This window comes from Protopterus annectens, chromosome 10.part0 (assembly GCF_019279795.1).
Source record: "Protopterus annectens isolate FY-2018-M chromosome 10.part0, PAN1.0, whole genome shotgun sequence".
NCBI lineage: Eukaryota > Metazoa > Chordata > Ceratodontiformes > Protopteridae > Protopterus > Protopterus annectens.
This window is the reverse complement of record NC_056744.1, coordinates 406,330,231-406,344,891: the sequence shown is the minus strand read 5'-3', so window position 1 is coordinate 406,344,891 and position 14,661 is coordinate 406,330,231. Positions and strand designations below refer to the sequence as shown.

General features: G+C 46.1%; 1 protein-coding gene across 1 annotated transcript in view; it reads left to right on the top strand.

Annotated features, from left to right (window-relative positions):
- The window catches only part of TPR (translocated promoter region, nuclear basket protein), a gene marked incomplete in the record, with an annotated part of 1,837,142 nt that overhangs the window by 1,416,253 nt on the left and 406,228 nt on the right, over positions 1 to 14,661 (top strand). The window contains 1 exon segment of the mRNA XM_044085316.1: positions 47 to 222. Within this exon segment, the coding sequence (XP_043941251.1) occupies positions 47 to 222 (176 nt within the window).

The window sequence follows — 14,661 nt, the reverse complement described above, 5'->3', positions numbered from 1 at the left end:
ACTTTTCAACTGATTTGATTTTTTTTTTCTTATTCTTTCCTTAAAGGTGAAGGGAGCAGTAGTGCTGCTGAATCATCCTGCGAGCCAACCAGAGAGCAGGCTTCATCAACCAGTGAAAGGCCATCATCTCGCCCACCTCAGTCACCTAGAAGGCCACCTCACCCTCTTCCACCACGCCTGACTATCCACGCACCACCACAGGAGCTGGGAACATCCTCACAGGTGCAGAAGAAAAACTATTTTCCATGAAAATGTTGAGACAGCAAAAATATCTACTTAACATTTGTAAAAGCAAGCTTAAGTATATAACTAATTTCATCTGACCAAAAAAATCACTGAACACTTCTGGTGTAATCTGATCAAAGGAGCATATTTTGACTCAGTGTGTGTTGGGAGGGTATTTCTTTTCAGCTTGCTAGGAAGGTACTGGGAGAGAAAAAATGTGTTTGTAGCAATTTGTCAAAGTAAGACTCTGTCTTGTTTACAAGCAAGGCATTTGATTTATAACGTAATGAATTTGCCAGCTTGCACATACTTTTCTATTTAAAAGAAATTGTGGTAAGAGTTAATAAAAATGGAAATATAGCCACTAGTCTATTTTTTAAGGTTAAGCACACTTAACACAGTCGCTCCTGAGGTACTCCTACCATATAATTTAATCCTTTGCAAAAATGCAAGTAATATCTTTCATTTAAATGTAACAGCTCTGGTTATTGAGGGAAGTCTCATTACATAGTTAGCCGCAGCTTTTGTTGACTAAGCAGCTCTGACTTGAAGGACCCTTCTTGTCAGCACATCTGAGTGTATTCTTACCACCAATTAGAAGTCGGTGTTGTTTTCCATGAGTTACTGTGCTGGGAGATGGCTGGTGTGCCTGTGATACTGCTTGGCACAATATCACAGAGTGACTTTGTAAGTGCATTCATCCCTGTGCTCACCACTTTTTTTTTTAACCACTTGCATAATTTGAATCTGATGCTTTCTTTTGCTGGTAAAAAAAAGTTTTGCATTTAAATATCCTAATTTTATTTGAATGTTTCTCCATTTGAAAATATCATAATAAAGTTGTTCGGAACATTGGAAAAATTCTGTCATGTGAGTGCTTTTGCAGTGTAAGCACTACTTCATCAAACTAAATTAGCAAGCACTCATAACAGCTTAAATAATGGGAGTAAAGCCCTATAACCAGTCATCATTCTCCACATAAAGTGCATGCACTCATATAATACATATATAAATACCAATGCAAAATCTTCATTGTAAAAATGAACTTCTAAGATCTTACATAAAAAAGCATATTTAAACATCCTTAAAAACACCATTAAAACTAAAAAGGGGTAACCAAAGGTTTTAGTAATCACCTTTAAAGATCCCTTTGTTTTAAAAAGGGTTTAAGTGAAAATTTTTCATTGAGACCTTTGCCCCCATCGGCTCGTAGCCTCAACACCCACCTAACTCCCTGTGCTTCAATAAAATTCTCAAAATCACCACCCCTATTGTTAACATGGACTTTTCTGTATAACCATAAATTTAAGTCCATGGGTAGGGCCAAAACGAACAATATGTTTGGCCAATGCATTGTTATCGGACTCATTATAGATATCATACATGTGCTCTCGAATGTGGTCCCTCAACCGCTGGTTGGTCTTGCCAACATAGAAACAATGACACGCTTGGCAAAATGCTAAATATACCAGATTGACAGAATTGCAGTCTGTCCAACTCTTAAAAGTAAAAGTTTTCCCAGTGTCAGGATGCGTGAAAGTGCCAGAGGTGTCTATATAACCACAGAACCTACAATTATTACAAGGTCGTGTGGTGGCTTGTGTACATTCAGGATCTGCTCTCTTATCCTGGTAGCACAACATGTTCCTGAGAGACCTTTTGTTCTTAAATGAAATACTGGGACAGTCACCCACTATTCTAATGTCACTGTTACTAGTGAGGACTGGCCAGTATTTCTTGACTACATCTCTAAAACTGTTAACATTGCAACCATAATATAATGGCATGCCTATGATATTATGCTCTGATGTAATGTGATCTTATCTCGCCTACATTCTTGACAGATGGGTTCGGAGCCGATCCTTGGCTCCGACTCTGCAGCTATACAATAGAACGCAGTCTCTTATTGGCTGAGTTACCTCGTATCCCAGGATGCACCACTACTGCTTCCCCAGATCTCGTTTGCCGCTTCTGAAGCATAGACGTGGTCTCGGACTTGGCTGAGCTAAGTGCCTCTTAGTCAGATTATTTCTGTCTAGTTTTGTGCTAAAACTTACCCAAAAGCTGTTTTAACAGATACTTGTTGTTGTGTGACTGCGTATTTGAACTTTTTTGTGGAAAAATTTGTATTTTTTTGTGGCAAGTGTTCCCGTTTAAGTTAGAGGGGCCTTGCCCTATCCTAGGCGTTTTAGTTAGAGTCTAGGCTGTCGTTTGTGTAGTTTTTTTGAAGTTTAGTGTATTTGAATTAGATAGCCATGTCGAAGGAACATAGACCATCAGGTTTTAAAAAATGTTCCAAATGTAATTATAAAATGTCCATTACGGACGACCATTCTTTGTGAGTCTATTGTCTGGGCCCGAAGCACCTCCAGGAATCCTGTAGCGTTTGCCACGCTTTTTCCTCTCGCGTCCTCCAAGAGAGGAAAAATAAGTTGATTCTGAAAGGGCTTATTACCCCTTCTTTTGAGGAAGCCCTATCTTCTTCTTCTTCCCCTTCGAGGAAGAAAAAATCTTCGGCTCCGACCAGCCCGTCGGATCCGGCAGCTAAAAAGTCACGGCAGGCTTCTCCGTCGGCTCCACGGACTTCGGAGCCGAGGGCGGAACGGTATGCCTTGATGTCTCCAGCCTCGACTCCTCTGGCTTCGGAGTAGAGAGCTCGGGCGTCGAGAGGCGAGTCATCTCCATCGGCTCCACTGCCTTCGGAGCCGATGAGGGTTGCCCGCTCAGACTCTTCCCCTTCAGTGCCGAAGTCCCCATCGGCTCAGAGGGAAATTGCAGTGGTAGTGGAATCTCCCTCGGCGCCGATACTTCTCGAACCCATACGGAGCCGGTCCCCCAGTCCTTCGGAACTGGCGGAGAAGTCGACTCTGACCCGGTCGGTCCCTTCTCGGTCGTCGAGGATGTCTGATTCTGATGTAGACAGGGTGCTTCAAAGGCTTTTTCAGTCTCCGGTCTTTGCAAAATTGATCTCTGCTCCAGCCCAGTCGGCTCCGGAGCCGATTTCCCATCCTGCTATCTTGGTTCCTCCTCCAACAGCTTTGGCGCCGTTGGAGTCAGTGTTGGTGGAGCCGGTGGAGGTTGTCGGATCAGTTCCGACCCTAACTCCAACCCCGCCTTGGTCGGGTTCGCACGGACCTCCTCTGTCAGCCCCGGGGGGGATGCTTTGGGACCGATCCTTTCAGCTCCGAGCCTCCCTCTCAGTGAGTCGGCTGCGGGAGTTCCGACTGCTGTTGTGGCCTTGGGGGTTGAACCATCCCAGGACTCTGGGGGTCCTGCCTTCAAGGCCATGAGGAGTGCCTTGGCCAAATCCTCTCTGGCCACTTCTATCATCTCACCACCACTTTCCCTTGGCACGGAGACTGGCTCCTTTGCAATCCCCCTGTCTCACGACAGCGGAGCCCTTGGGCCTGAGGTTACCCCCATTGGGGGTTCCCTTCTTCCTGGAGGTCCCTCCAAAATGCTTTCGGAGGAACCTCCGAGGAAGAAACAGTGCAAGAGGAAGCACGTCGACTCCCTTGATGAGTCTCTCACCTCGGATACCGACCTCGATGATGCGGAAGGGTCCCCCAAGTCGTCCTCGGATGATGTATCCTTTGCGGACATCTTGGAGGTCCTTAAGCAACGAGGCGACTGACAGTCCAAACCCCCTTCTGCTGAGGAGTCGGTTTTCCTCAAGGCCTTCGGGGCTCAGCCCTCCACCTCCTGGGTGTCTCCGCCTTTCGATGAGCTTCTGGATTTGATCTCTCGAAGGGCATGGGAACACCCGGATTCTGTTGAACCGGTGCCAGCTCGCCCCAATAAATTCCTTCGCTCCCCTGATAAGGACTTTCTTTCGAAAGGTGTGGCTGTAGATGCCTTGGTGGTGGCATCTGCCACCCAGCAAGATGTGGCAGAGGCTTCAACGTCCGTCCATCCTCCTAATAAGGAGTCTAGGAGCATGGATCGGTACGGGAAGCGTACCCTTGCTTCAGTGACCTTTACATTAAGGTCTCTGAACTACTTGACGCATTTCACGAGACTGCAGAGGGATCTGGTCAAGGAGTTTTCGGATACCCTCTCTGGTAACTTACCTGAGCAGTTGGCCCAGACGGTTAACTCCCCGTTTGCTACCCTGTCCTCGTTATCCAACTCGTCCATGAGGCTCATTTCTTATGCAGCCGAAGGAGCGAGCAGAGCGGCGGGAACAGGTGTTGCTCTACGGAGACAAGCCTGGCTACGCCTGTGTCACTTTGCGGAGGCCTTTAAGTCTTCCTTTGCCGACGCCCCCTTTGATGGGTCCTCACTGTTTGGACCCAAGGTAAAGGACACTTTGACTCGCTGCGAACAGGAGGGTAAGACTTTAACTGCCGTAGGGGCCCGGTTTTCCACTCCCTTTAGACCTTATCCCAAGGCTCGAAGAGGAGGGAAAATGTGGTTCCGTAAGTCTCAAAAGCCTTACTCGTCGCAGCAGAGCGATTCCCCTTCTAGAGGCAGAGGAGGGGGAAATTTTTCAGGGAGACGCCGTCCCAGAGGCGGTGGAGGCCCCCGCAACACTGGGGACCGCGAGTTCTTTCGTGGCTCCTCCTCCTTCCAGCATCCCTGAAGGAGTACCCGACTGTGCAGCTCTGGAGCCAGTCGGGGGTCATTTTTCGAGGCACCTAAAGGCCTGGGAAAATATCACTCAGGACCAATGGGTGCTCCGAATCATCGCCGGAGGTTACACCATTCCCTTCTCTCAACCCCCCCCCACCATCCCAAAGAATCCCGGACCCGCCACCCAGTCAACGGGATCTTGCAGCCAGCGAAATATCGAAGCTGCTTCAAAAAGGAGTCATCCAACCTGTCCCCGCAGATCAGGCCGGATCAGGGACTTGAGATTCTTTTTGGTACCAAAAAAGACCGGGGACTTGAGGCCCATTTTGGATCTCAGCAAGTTAAACCGATTAGTGAAAAAGTCCAAATTCCGGATGGTCACCTTGCAATCCATTCTCCCGCTTTTGGAGAAAGGTGTTTGGATGTGCTCCATAGATCTCAAAGACGCCTATTATCACATTCTGATAGATGAGGCGTCGAGGAGACACTTGCGCTTCAGCCTGGGAGACAGTCATTTCCAGTTCCGTGCACTGCCCTTTGGTCTCACCACAGCCCCCAGGGTGTTCACCAAATGTTTGGCGGTGGTGACTGCTCACCTGAGAAGTCTAGGATTCCAGGTGTTTCCATACCTAGACGACTGGCTCCTAACTGCCACCTCCAGGCATCTACTCTTGAAAACTCTAGTAGCCACTATCTCTCTAGGCAACTCCTTAGGAATCACCTTCAATTGGACAAAATCCGTATTGCTGCCATCGCAGCGTATTCTGTTTATTGGTGCAGAAATAGACTCAAGGAAGATGCAAGTCTATCTTCCTGCGGAAAGGATAGCAACGCTGCAGTCTCAGGTTCGGGCATTACTCCTCAGACGTCGCGCTCCAGCGAGAATGGTCCTGCAGCTGTTGGGTTCCATATCAGCCACCATTCTTCTGGTCCCCTTGGCAAGGTTGCATATGAGGATACTCCAGTGGCTCCTATCAGTCCAGTGGTCTTCTCAAGACCTTCCCCTCAGTCACCACATATTGATCACAGAGACGTGCAAACAGGATCTTCGTTGGTGGCTTCTTTCCTCCAACCTGAATCTAGGGCGACACTTCGTTCCCCCACTTCCCTCGGCCACGTTGACTACGGACGCCTCCCAGACAGGGTGGGGGGGGACATTATCTGGACAGGTCGGTCCAAGGCACGTGGCACACCGACGAGAGTCTTCTCCACATCAATATCCTGGAAATGAGGGCGGTGCTTTTAACGTTGCAAGCACTGCACGATCACCTCCCCCAGGGTACGATTGCCATTCAGTCCGACAACATGTCGGTAGTCTGGTACTTAAACAAGCAAGGAGGGACCAGGTCTTACCCCCTTTGCAGAGAGGCCATGAAGGTATGGGATTGGGCGATTGCTACCAAACGTTTCCTAGTGGCAACACACATTCCGGGGAGATCCAACGTGATAGCCGACAGACTGAGCAGAACTATTCTCTCCCCTCACGAGTGGTCCTTGAACGACAGAGTGGTAACACAGATTTTCACGAGATGGGGAGCTCCTTGTTGCGATCCTTTCGCAACTCCCCTCAACGTGAAATGCCAGCAGTTCTTCTCTCTCACCCCAGTTCCAGGGGAGATCCCCAAGGATGCTCTATTCCAAGCTTGGCCCCACGGTCTGCTATACGCTTTTCCACCGGTTCCCCTTCTCCCCAAGGTGATTCAGAAGGCGATTCGCTTGGAAAGCAAAATGATTCTAATCGCCCCATACTGGCCTCGTCAAGTCTGGTTCCCCTTTCTTCACAAATATGCATGGGAGGGACCCTGGTTCCTGGACCAAGTTCCGGACCTCTTGACGCATCAGTCAGGACAGCTCCATCAGTCCCTCCATTCATTGAAGTTAGCAGCTTGGCTACTCCTCTTCCGACCATAGTTAGGAGCCATTCTTTCGACCCTGAAGTCTTGCATATTTTGTCCTCGGCCCACAAGACTTCTACTAAAAAGATGTATAGCAATAAATGGAAGAGGTTTGCTATTTGGGCCCAACTCCGAGGATTAGACCCTATGACAGCCTCGGTGTCAGAGGTTCTGAAGTTTTTAGCTTCCCTGTTCAACCAAGGTTGTTTGGTGTCTACCATCAAAGTTCAGTTGGCTGCTATTTCCAGTTTTCACGAGAACGTAGCCTTTAATGAGCAACAAGTTGTGCAAAGCTTTTATTAAAGGAGCTTGGCTCCTACGGCCCCCTATATCTCATCCTGCACCACCGTGGGGCCTTAACGTGGTGTTAGGTGCATTAACCTCATCTCCCTTTGAGCCGGCAGCAACCTGTGACTTAAAATTTCTTTCTTGGAAGACTGCTCTTCTAGTTGCTATTACTTCAGCCAGGCGAGTTTCAGAACTTCAAGCCCTATGTGTCAAACCACCATACCTGGTATTTCACAAGGATAGAGTATCTCTTAGACCAAACCCATCCTTTATACCAAAGGTTTGTTCTAACTTTTGTTTGCAACAATCACTGGAATTACAGTTTTTTTTCCCCTAAGTATTCAAACAGAGCTGAATATACCTTTCACAGCTTAGACGTGCACAGGCAATTACGTTTCTATTTGGACAGGACACACCAAGCACGAAAATCAGATCAACTGTTTGTGTCCTTTTCAGATAGTAAATTGGGCAAAGCCGTCAAGAAAGTCACTATTGCCAAGTGGATCAGAGACTGTATCAGTCATATTTATCTCATTTCAAATAAGGAGCTTATAGTTCCAGTGAAAGCTCATTCTACCAGGGCTATGGCCACTTCGGCAGCCTTTCATTCCAAGCTCTCTATTAGTGACATTTGTGCGGCTGCTACGTGGTCTTCTCTACACACCTTTATTTCTCATTACAAATTGGATGTGGCGTCTAGGGGTCGAGCTTCCTTCGGATCCACGGTTCTCAGGAGCGTTTTCCAGTGAGCCACCCAGGAATTAGGTGCTAGGGATGCTGTCCCATCTGTAGAGAATGTAGGCGAGATAGGATCACATTACATCTTTTAGTTATGTACTTACCATAACTTTAGATGTATGGGATCCATCTCGCCTACATTCCTAATAACCCACCCTCCTTCCCCCTGCCTCATAGACAAGAAGAGACCGGACGATCCGAATTCAACTTCTTCCTCTCTTGAAACACCTGGCAATGTTATAACAACAGTCTATGTGTGTGTGCATGTGTGCGGAAAAACAAGATCTGGGGAAGCAGTAGTGGTGCATCCTGGGATACGAGGTAACTCAGCCAATAAGAGACTGCGTTCTATTGTATAGCTGCCGAGTCGGAGCCGAGGATCGGCTCCGAACCCATCTGTCCCATCTGTAGAGAATGTAGGCGAGATGGATCCCATACATCTAAAGTTATGGTAAGTACATAACTAAAAGTTCTTGGTGCTGACATATCTCTATTGTTTGCTGCAAAATACAGCTTAACTGTCGTGGTACATAAACCTTTAATATTGAGTATGATCAACCTCGCGTTTATGGTAGCCTCTTTCTTGAAGCCTGTCTTTTAAGTCACTTAAATCAGCTTCGAGAACTGTTTGTTCAGGAATTAACCTGGACATCAGTGTCCAATTTTATCTTGAGATTCTGCTTGGGGAATTGTCTGGAGACCAGTACCTTCTAGATCTAGGGCTTCAGCTGTATTTCCTTCCTGAGGAGCAGATGTTTTTCTTACACTTCTGTTCTCTTTTCACGGGAATCTTTGTTGCTTCACCCAGGGCACACCCAAGTCCCACCCCTAGGGATGCTTCAAAGTGTATATACCGCTTTCCCCCATTCTTATTGCCTTTGTTCTTTGCCTTTTTTGTCAGATTGTGGGAGACTGTACAGTTTGTCATATTTTGTTGGGCTGGGATTACTTTAGACTGAGGCTTCTTCTTTTTGGGCTGCCACTACAACCTATCTGGATGTGGTCAGAGTAGAGGAGATATTGCATGGTGAGCCCACACTATAGTCTGTGGCTCTGTCAGGAGAGAACAGGTCATTTTTCAACCCTCAGTGGAGCCTGAAGTTGAAGGGTGCAAGACTTCCTCTTTAGGAATTCCAGTTTAATTTAGTGCCTGGCTTAGTGTAGGCCTCTTTCCACTATTGCTTTGATACTCAGGCTTTACCGGTCTTTTCTTAGCATGCTGATAGTGCACTTCCGCAAGTTCTGGTACAGTCGTCTTCCTAGACTGTGCAAAGGTTGTTCAGATTTTCCTGTTCTATTGGTTATCTAGGGAAGACTTCATTTCTGAAACATTCACAGTCCCTAAGTTTATCCGATTTGTGACTGGAGAAGGCTACTTTTACGGAGATCGGTTAAGAGTTTGGAGTTCTCCTTATACCCAAGCCTAAATTAAGCTGTTGAGGTTGTTACCCTTCTCATAGAACACGTTTTTTGTTGTTGTTGAGATCAGAAGCATGTCCACTCTACTGCCCCCGAAGAACTGCTGTTGCCTTCTCTTGTCCTTGCATTACACTTGATTTGATGGCAGGAGAAGACGTTCTTTTTCAGGGGTACCAGCCTTTTTTATACCAAGGCAGTCATAACAAAATTAATGTTTGACAGCAGCACTTGCACATTATTACATCATTGGAAGTGCTAATTCACCATAATCATCAGCTAAATTAATAACAGTCTTACCACAAAAATACAGGACAGTAAGGGAAATGAAGGGAAGAAATCACATGCTATCATGGAAGCACTGAATAGCGAAAACTGTAAAGCAATTAAGACAGTGTCACTTTTAAGGCATATAGAAGAGGGAACAGATCATTAGAAGTACTTAGATGTGATAAAAGCAATGCACATTATTCGAACAGACCAGGATCTATCATAAGCTATTGCAAATAGTAAACTAAGCATATCAGCACAGGCAGAAAAACTGAGAATATATGCAGCTAAATATAAAGGAAACGTACAGCATAAGTAGTTCAGTGATGACCCAAAAAATTTCATAGAGAATTGGGAAACAAAGCAAAAGGAATAGACGCCACCAAAAAAAATATCAACACATTTTGGAGAAATATCTGTGAAGACCCTGTGGAACATAATAAAGCTGCTGAATGAATAGAAAAAGTAAAAGAAAAAACGGTAAGAAATTAAAATGTACAGTATTTGAAATGGGATTAAGTAACGGCCGTAGAAATTGAAACAAAATTTAAAAAGGTCCTAATTGGAAAACTCCATGTCTGGATGCAGTACCTAACTTCTGGCTAAAAAATATTAACATCTTTACACAAAGATTTAGCCCTGATTAAGACTGTTTATAAGCGCACTCCAAACAGACACCAACCTGGTTAACAGGAAAAGCAAAACTTCTTAAGGGTGAACCTGCAAGCTATCCTAAAGACTATAGACCAATAACTTGACTTCCGGTGATATTTAAACTGTACACTGGAATTGATGCCAGCAGAGTTTAATAGTCACTTAGAAGAAAATTCATTCATGGCAGCAAAACAAAAGTGAACAAAAGAAAGTCATTCATTTGCTGTTAGTCGTAATAGAGAATTGTAAAAAGGGCAAGAATCTAAGTATGGCATGGATCGGTTGCAAAACACATTTGACAGCATCCCACATTCATGGGTAAAGGAGTGCTTACATTGATCAGTTACATTACAGTAAGCATAAAACAGTGGCAGATCCCTTTACAGCTAAGCCATGATAAAGGGCAAATTATTATCCCAGGGATAAAAGTTCAAAGGAGGATATTCCAAGGTGACCATCGCTGTTGCTCTTTTTGCCCTTAACCAGTTAAGCTGTTTACGTAACAGGTTAGGTCATGATTACAATTTGGCTCCCAGAAAACAACAAAGTTTAAAGACTTCTCATCTTTTTGTGGATTATTTAAAACTATAGATGTCCTTCAAGGATGCATCTGCAGTCCTAACATATGGGTTGTCCTGCCTCAGGCAGCCCTTCGGTCGGCCGGATTCCAAAGTCTGGGTCTGGCCTCGGCTGATGTCGCACTTCACCCGACGTCATAGCTGCTGTTTATTGGGTATAAAGGCATCAGCCGACGCCCTTTTCCTCAGTCTTTCTTGCCGCATGGTGCCCGAAGCAGAAGCTGTTCGCAAGTGCTGGTCGGTCAGATCCAGAGATTTCTACTACCGAATACTTCAAAAAAGCTAAGTACCCCGTTGGGGACTCTTTCTTGCCTCAGCCGATGTCAGACAAAGTAAATAATTGTTTAACTTGTGGGAAACCAATACCTCATAAGGATTTCCACTCTTACTGCCTTCCTTGCTTAGGCCCAGACCACGACGTATCAGCTTGTGTAGCCTGTGCTTCCTTCAACTGACGGACTCTTAGACGTCGGTCGGAGTTTGCAGAGGAGTTTTTTGGTCCCGCTTTTGCATACAAAATGCCGTCGGAGATGCCGACTACGCAATTAGCTAAAAAGCGCAAGGAAAAGGACCGACATTCGCGGCCCGCGGTTTCGGCTGAAACCACGGTTAGGCCAACCGCGAATGTCTCTGTTTCGGTTGAAACCGAACCCCCGGTTCTTCCTTCGACCGAAAGCATGCTTCCGATAGCTGAGGCCTCACAGAGCATGGCCGAATCTGCTACTGAATTTACTGCTACAGAAGCAGCCACCCAGGATTTATCAGACACTTCCTTTAAATAACTACCCCTGCACGTGGGGCTGCTAGACCCCCTGCTTCCATGTCTATCAAGGCTTTTGCCAGGGCTAAGGCAGCTAAATCGTCTAAGGCCTTGCCTGCCAAAACACCTTCACATAGGCCTACCTCTAGTTCCCAAATACTCAGCCTGGCTGAGGATCTCATTTCTTTGATCAGAGGATCCCAACCTCACCCAGACAGGGCCTCTCAACCTCCTCCAGACAAGAGGCCTAGGACTGAACCCCCCGAACCTGTGTCTACAGATTATTCCTCGGATGACTCAGACCTTTCAGACCCTCACGAAGGCCCATATTCTCCTTATGAGGATTCTGATGCAGAAGACTCCATTCCTTCTGCTTCTCCTCCTGAAGAATTTTCCTTTGGGGAAACCTTGCATGCTATGAGGGAACACTTCCAATGGCAGGGCCAGGATTTTTCAGATTCAAGGAAAAGGCTAAGGGCTTTTTTATACTTACCACAGCATAGGCCTTTAGCCATTCCGCCAGTACTAACAGTTGTTGATGATGCATATAATGATGCCTGTACTGCTCCTGACTCTCTTCCTCTGGCCCCTGCCAAGCCAGACAGATATTACAGGGTCCCGGACACACACTACCATTTGTATAAGGCTCCTGTTGCAGACCCTGAAACCATTTCACAGGTCCCTAAAGGTGTGGCAGCTGCCTCTGCCAAAAACCCTCTTCCCTCTGAAAGGGAATCTAGAGCATTAGAGAGATGGGGTAAAAAGGTTTATACTTCTGCTACTCTTTCGACCAGGGCCTTGAACTGTCAATTTCACATGATTCAGTATCAGGAATTTTTGTTGGACCAGCTAAATAAAAAAACTATCTTCGCCTGAACCTATAGACCGCAAGTCCCTTCAGGATTTGGTACATAACTCTCAGCAGGTCAGTAACCATTTCTTAAAATGTGGCTATGATGCACTGGAGGCTTCTTTTAGATCAGCGGTAACTGGAACAGTGATTCGAAGACATGCCTGGTTAAAAGAACAATCCTTACCAGACCATGTTAAGTCAAAACTCCTAGATGCTCCCATCGAGAAACAAAGTTTGTTTGGCTCCCCTGCACAGGAGGTTCTAAAAAAGGTGGAAGAAAAAGCAAAATCTGTCCAAACAGTCAAGGATTTCTTACAGGTCCAACCGCCGAGGTTTAGCAGAAATTGGCCTTCGAAAAATTGGTCCTTTCCAGACAACTCCAGAGCGCAGAGAGGCAGAAATAGACGCCCAAGAGGCAGGGGCCAATCTAGGGGTGCCTACAGGGGACATCAGTGGCAACCTACCAACCAGAGAAGTACTGCCACAGAATCAACTACAACCACTTCTACAGGGCAGACACAATGACTTGGTTCTAGTTCCGCCTACCAGGGAACAACTGGAAGCACCCTTGGGCGGAAAACTAGCCTTATTCTCCGACAACTGGCATTACATTACAGGAGACAAATGGACTTTACAAACAATAGACAAGGGATACAGGTTTCACTTCCATACTCTACCAAAAAAGAGAGGAATGCCAAACCTACCACCAAGCCAAAAAACAGACGCTCTAAGACAAATCAACAACTTACTAAGGATGAGAGCTATAGAAGAGGTGCCACCGATGGAACAATGCCAAGAATTTTACTCCAGGCTTTTCCTTGTACCAAGAAAAGAAAATCAATGGAGACCTATTCTAGATTTGTCTGCACTGAACACATACCTCATTGTTCCAAAATTCAAAATGCTGACCCTCCAGCAACTTCTTCCCATGCTGGGCAAGGAGTTTTGGCTGATGACTCCAGATCTCAAGGAGGCATACCTGCACGTCCCTATACGACCAGATTGCAGAAGACACCTCAGATTTCTTGCAGGATCAGAGCATTATCAATTCTCAGCATTGCCTTTTGGCTTATCTACTGCGCCCAGAGTATTCACGAAATGCCTGGCATCAGTAATTGTTCATTGCAGACTTCAGGGAATTCAGATTTACCCATACCTGGACGACTGCCTAATACAAGCGGACAACAAGACAAAGTTAACAAAAGATTTGGAAAATGTCATACAACTGTTGCAAGCCTTGGGATACACATGCAAAAGTCAAGACTAGTACCATCCCAAAGGATAACATTCTTGGGTGCAGAATTAGACACATCAACTCAGATGGCTTTTCTCACAGAAGAAAAACAAAAGCAACTACCAGTCTACTTCATGACATTAACAACACAAACTCAGCTTACTGCAAGGAAAATCCTGCAAGCTCTGGGTTACATGGCATCCTGCATAATATTGGTTCCGCATGCCAGGCTGCATATGAAAAAGCTACAATGGTATTTAAGGAATGTATGGTCTCAACACAAGCACAGTCTAGAAGCCCAGATTCCAGTAATACCATGCCTGAAGCAAGAATTCCTGTGGTGGGCTCAGGCCTGTCAGTTGAACAGAGGCTTGCCTTTCCACAAACCTCAGCCAAGCCAGACCATCACCACGGACGCCTCAGACCTAGGATGGGGGGCACACATGGTGGACAAGTGTATACAAGGCCTATGGACCCAAGACCAGCTGAATCTACACATAAATCTAAAGGAGATGCTGGCAGTGAAACATGCGATCCAGGCACTCAGACCACTCCTTCAACAGGGTCATCTGCTGATAAGGACGGACAATACCACAGTCATGTGGTACATCAACAAACAGGGAGGTACACATTCATACCCTCTATGCCGGATGGCAATGGACCTGTGGAATGTGGCCCTGAACCTCAACATTCAACTTCAGGCCAGATTTGTACCAGGAAAAGAAAATTCTCTAGCAGACACCTTAAGCAGAACTACCACGGATGCTCACGAATGGATGCTGCATCCAGATATCTTCAAAGCTATAACAAAGAAATGGGGACTACCACAGATAGACCTGTTTGCCTCCCCACACAATCACCAATTGAAGAAATTCTGCACAAGAGCATACCACCCACTTGCTTGGAGGGTGGACTTCCTTTCCTTCAGCTGGAAAAACCTGACAGCATATGCATTTCCACCTCTTCCCTTGATGTACAAAGTTCTACTGAAGATCAGAGAGGATCAGCCAAGGGTAATTCTGATAGCTCCAGACTGGCCGAGGCAACATTGGTACCCGCTACTGAGAAGCATGTCTCGGACACACGCATGGCATCTACCTCTATGTCCCTTACTACTAACACAGGACAACTACAAGATCCTACATCCAAACTTGAAAACACTGCAGCTAGCTGCTTGG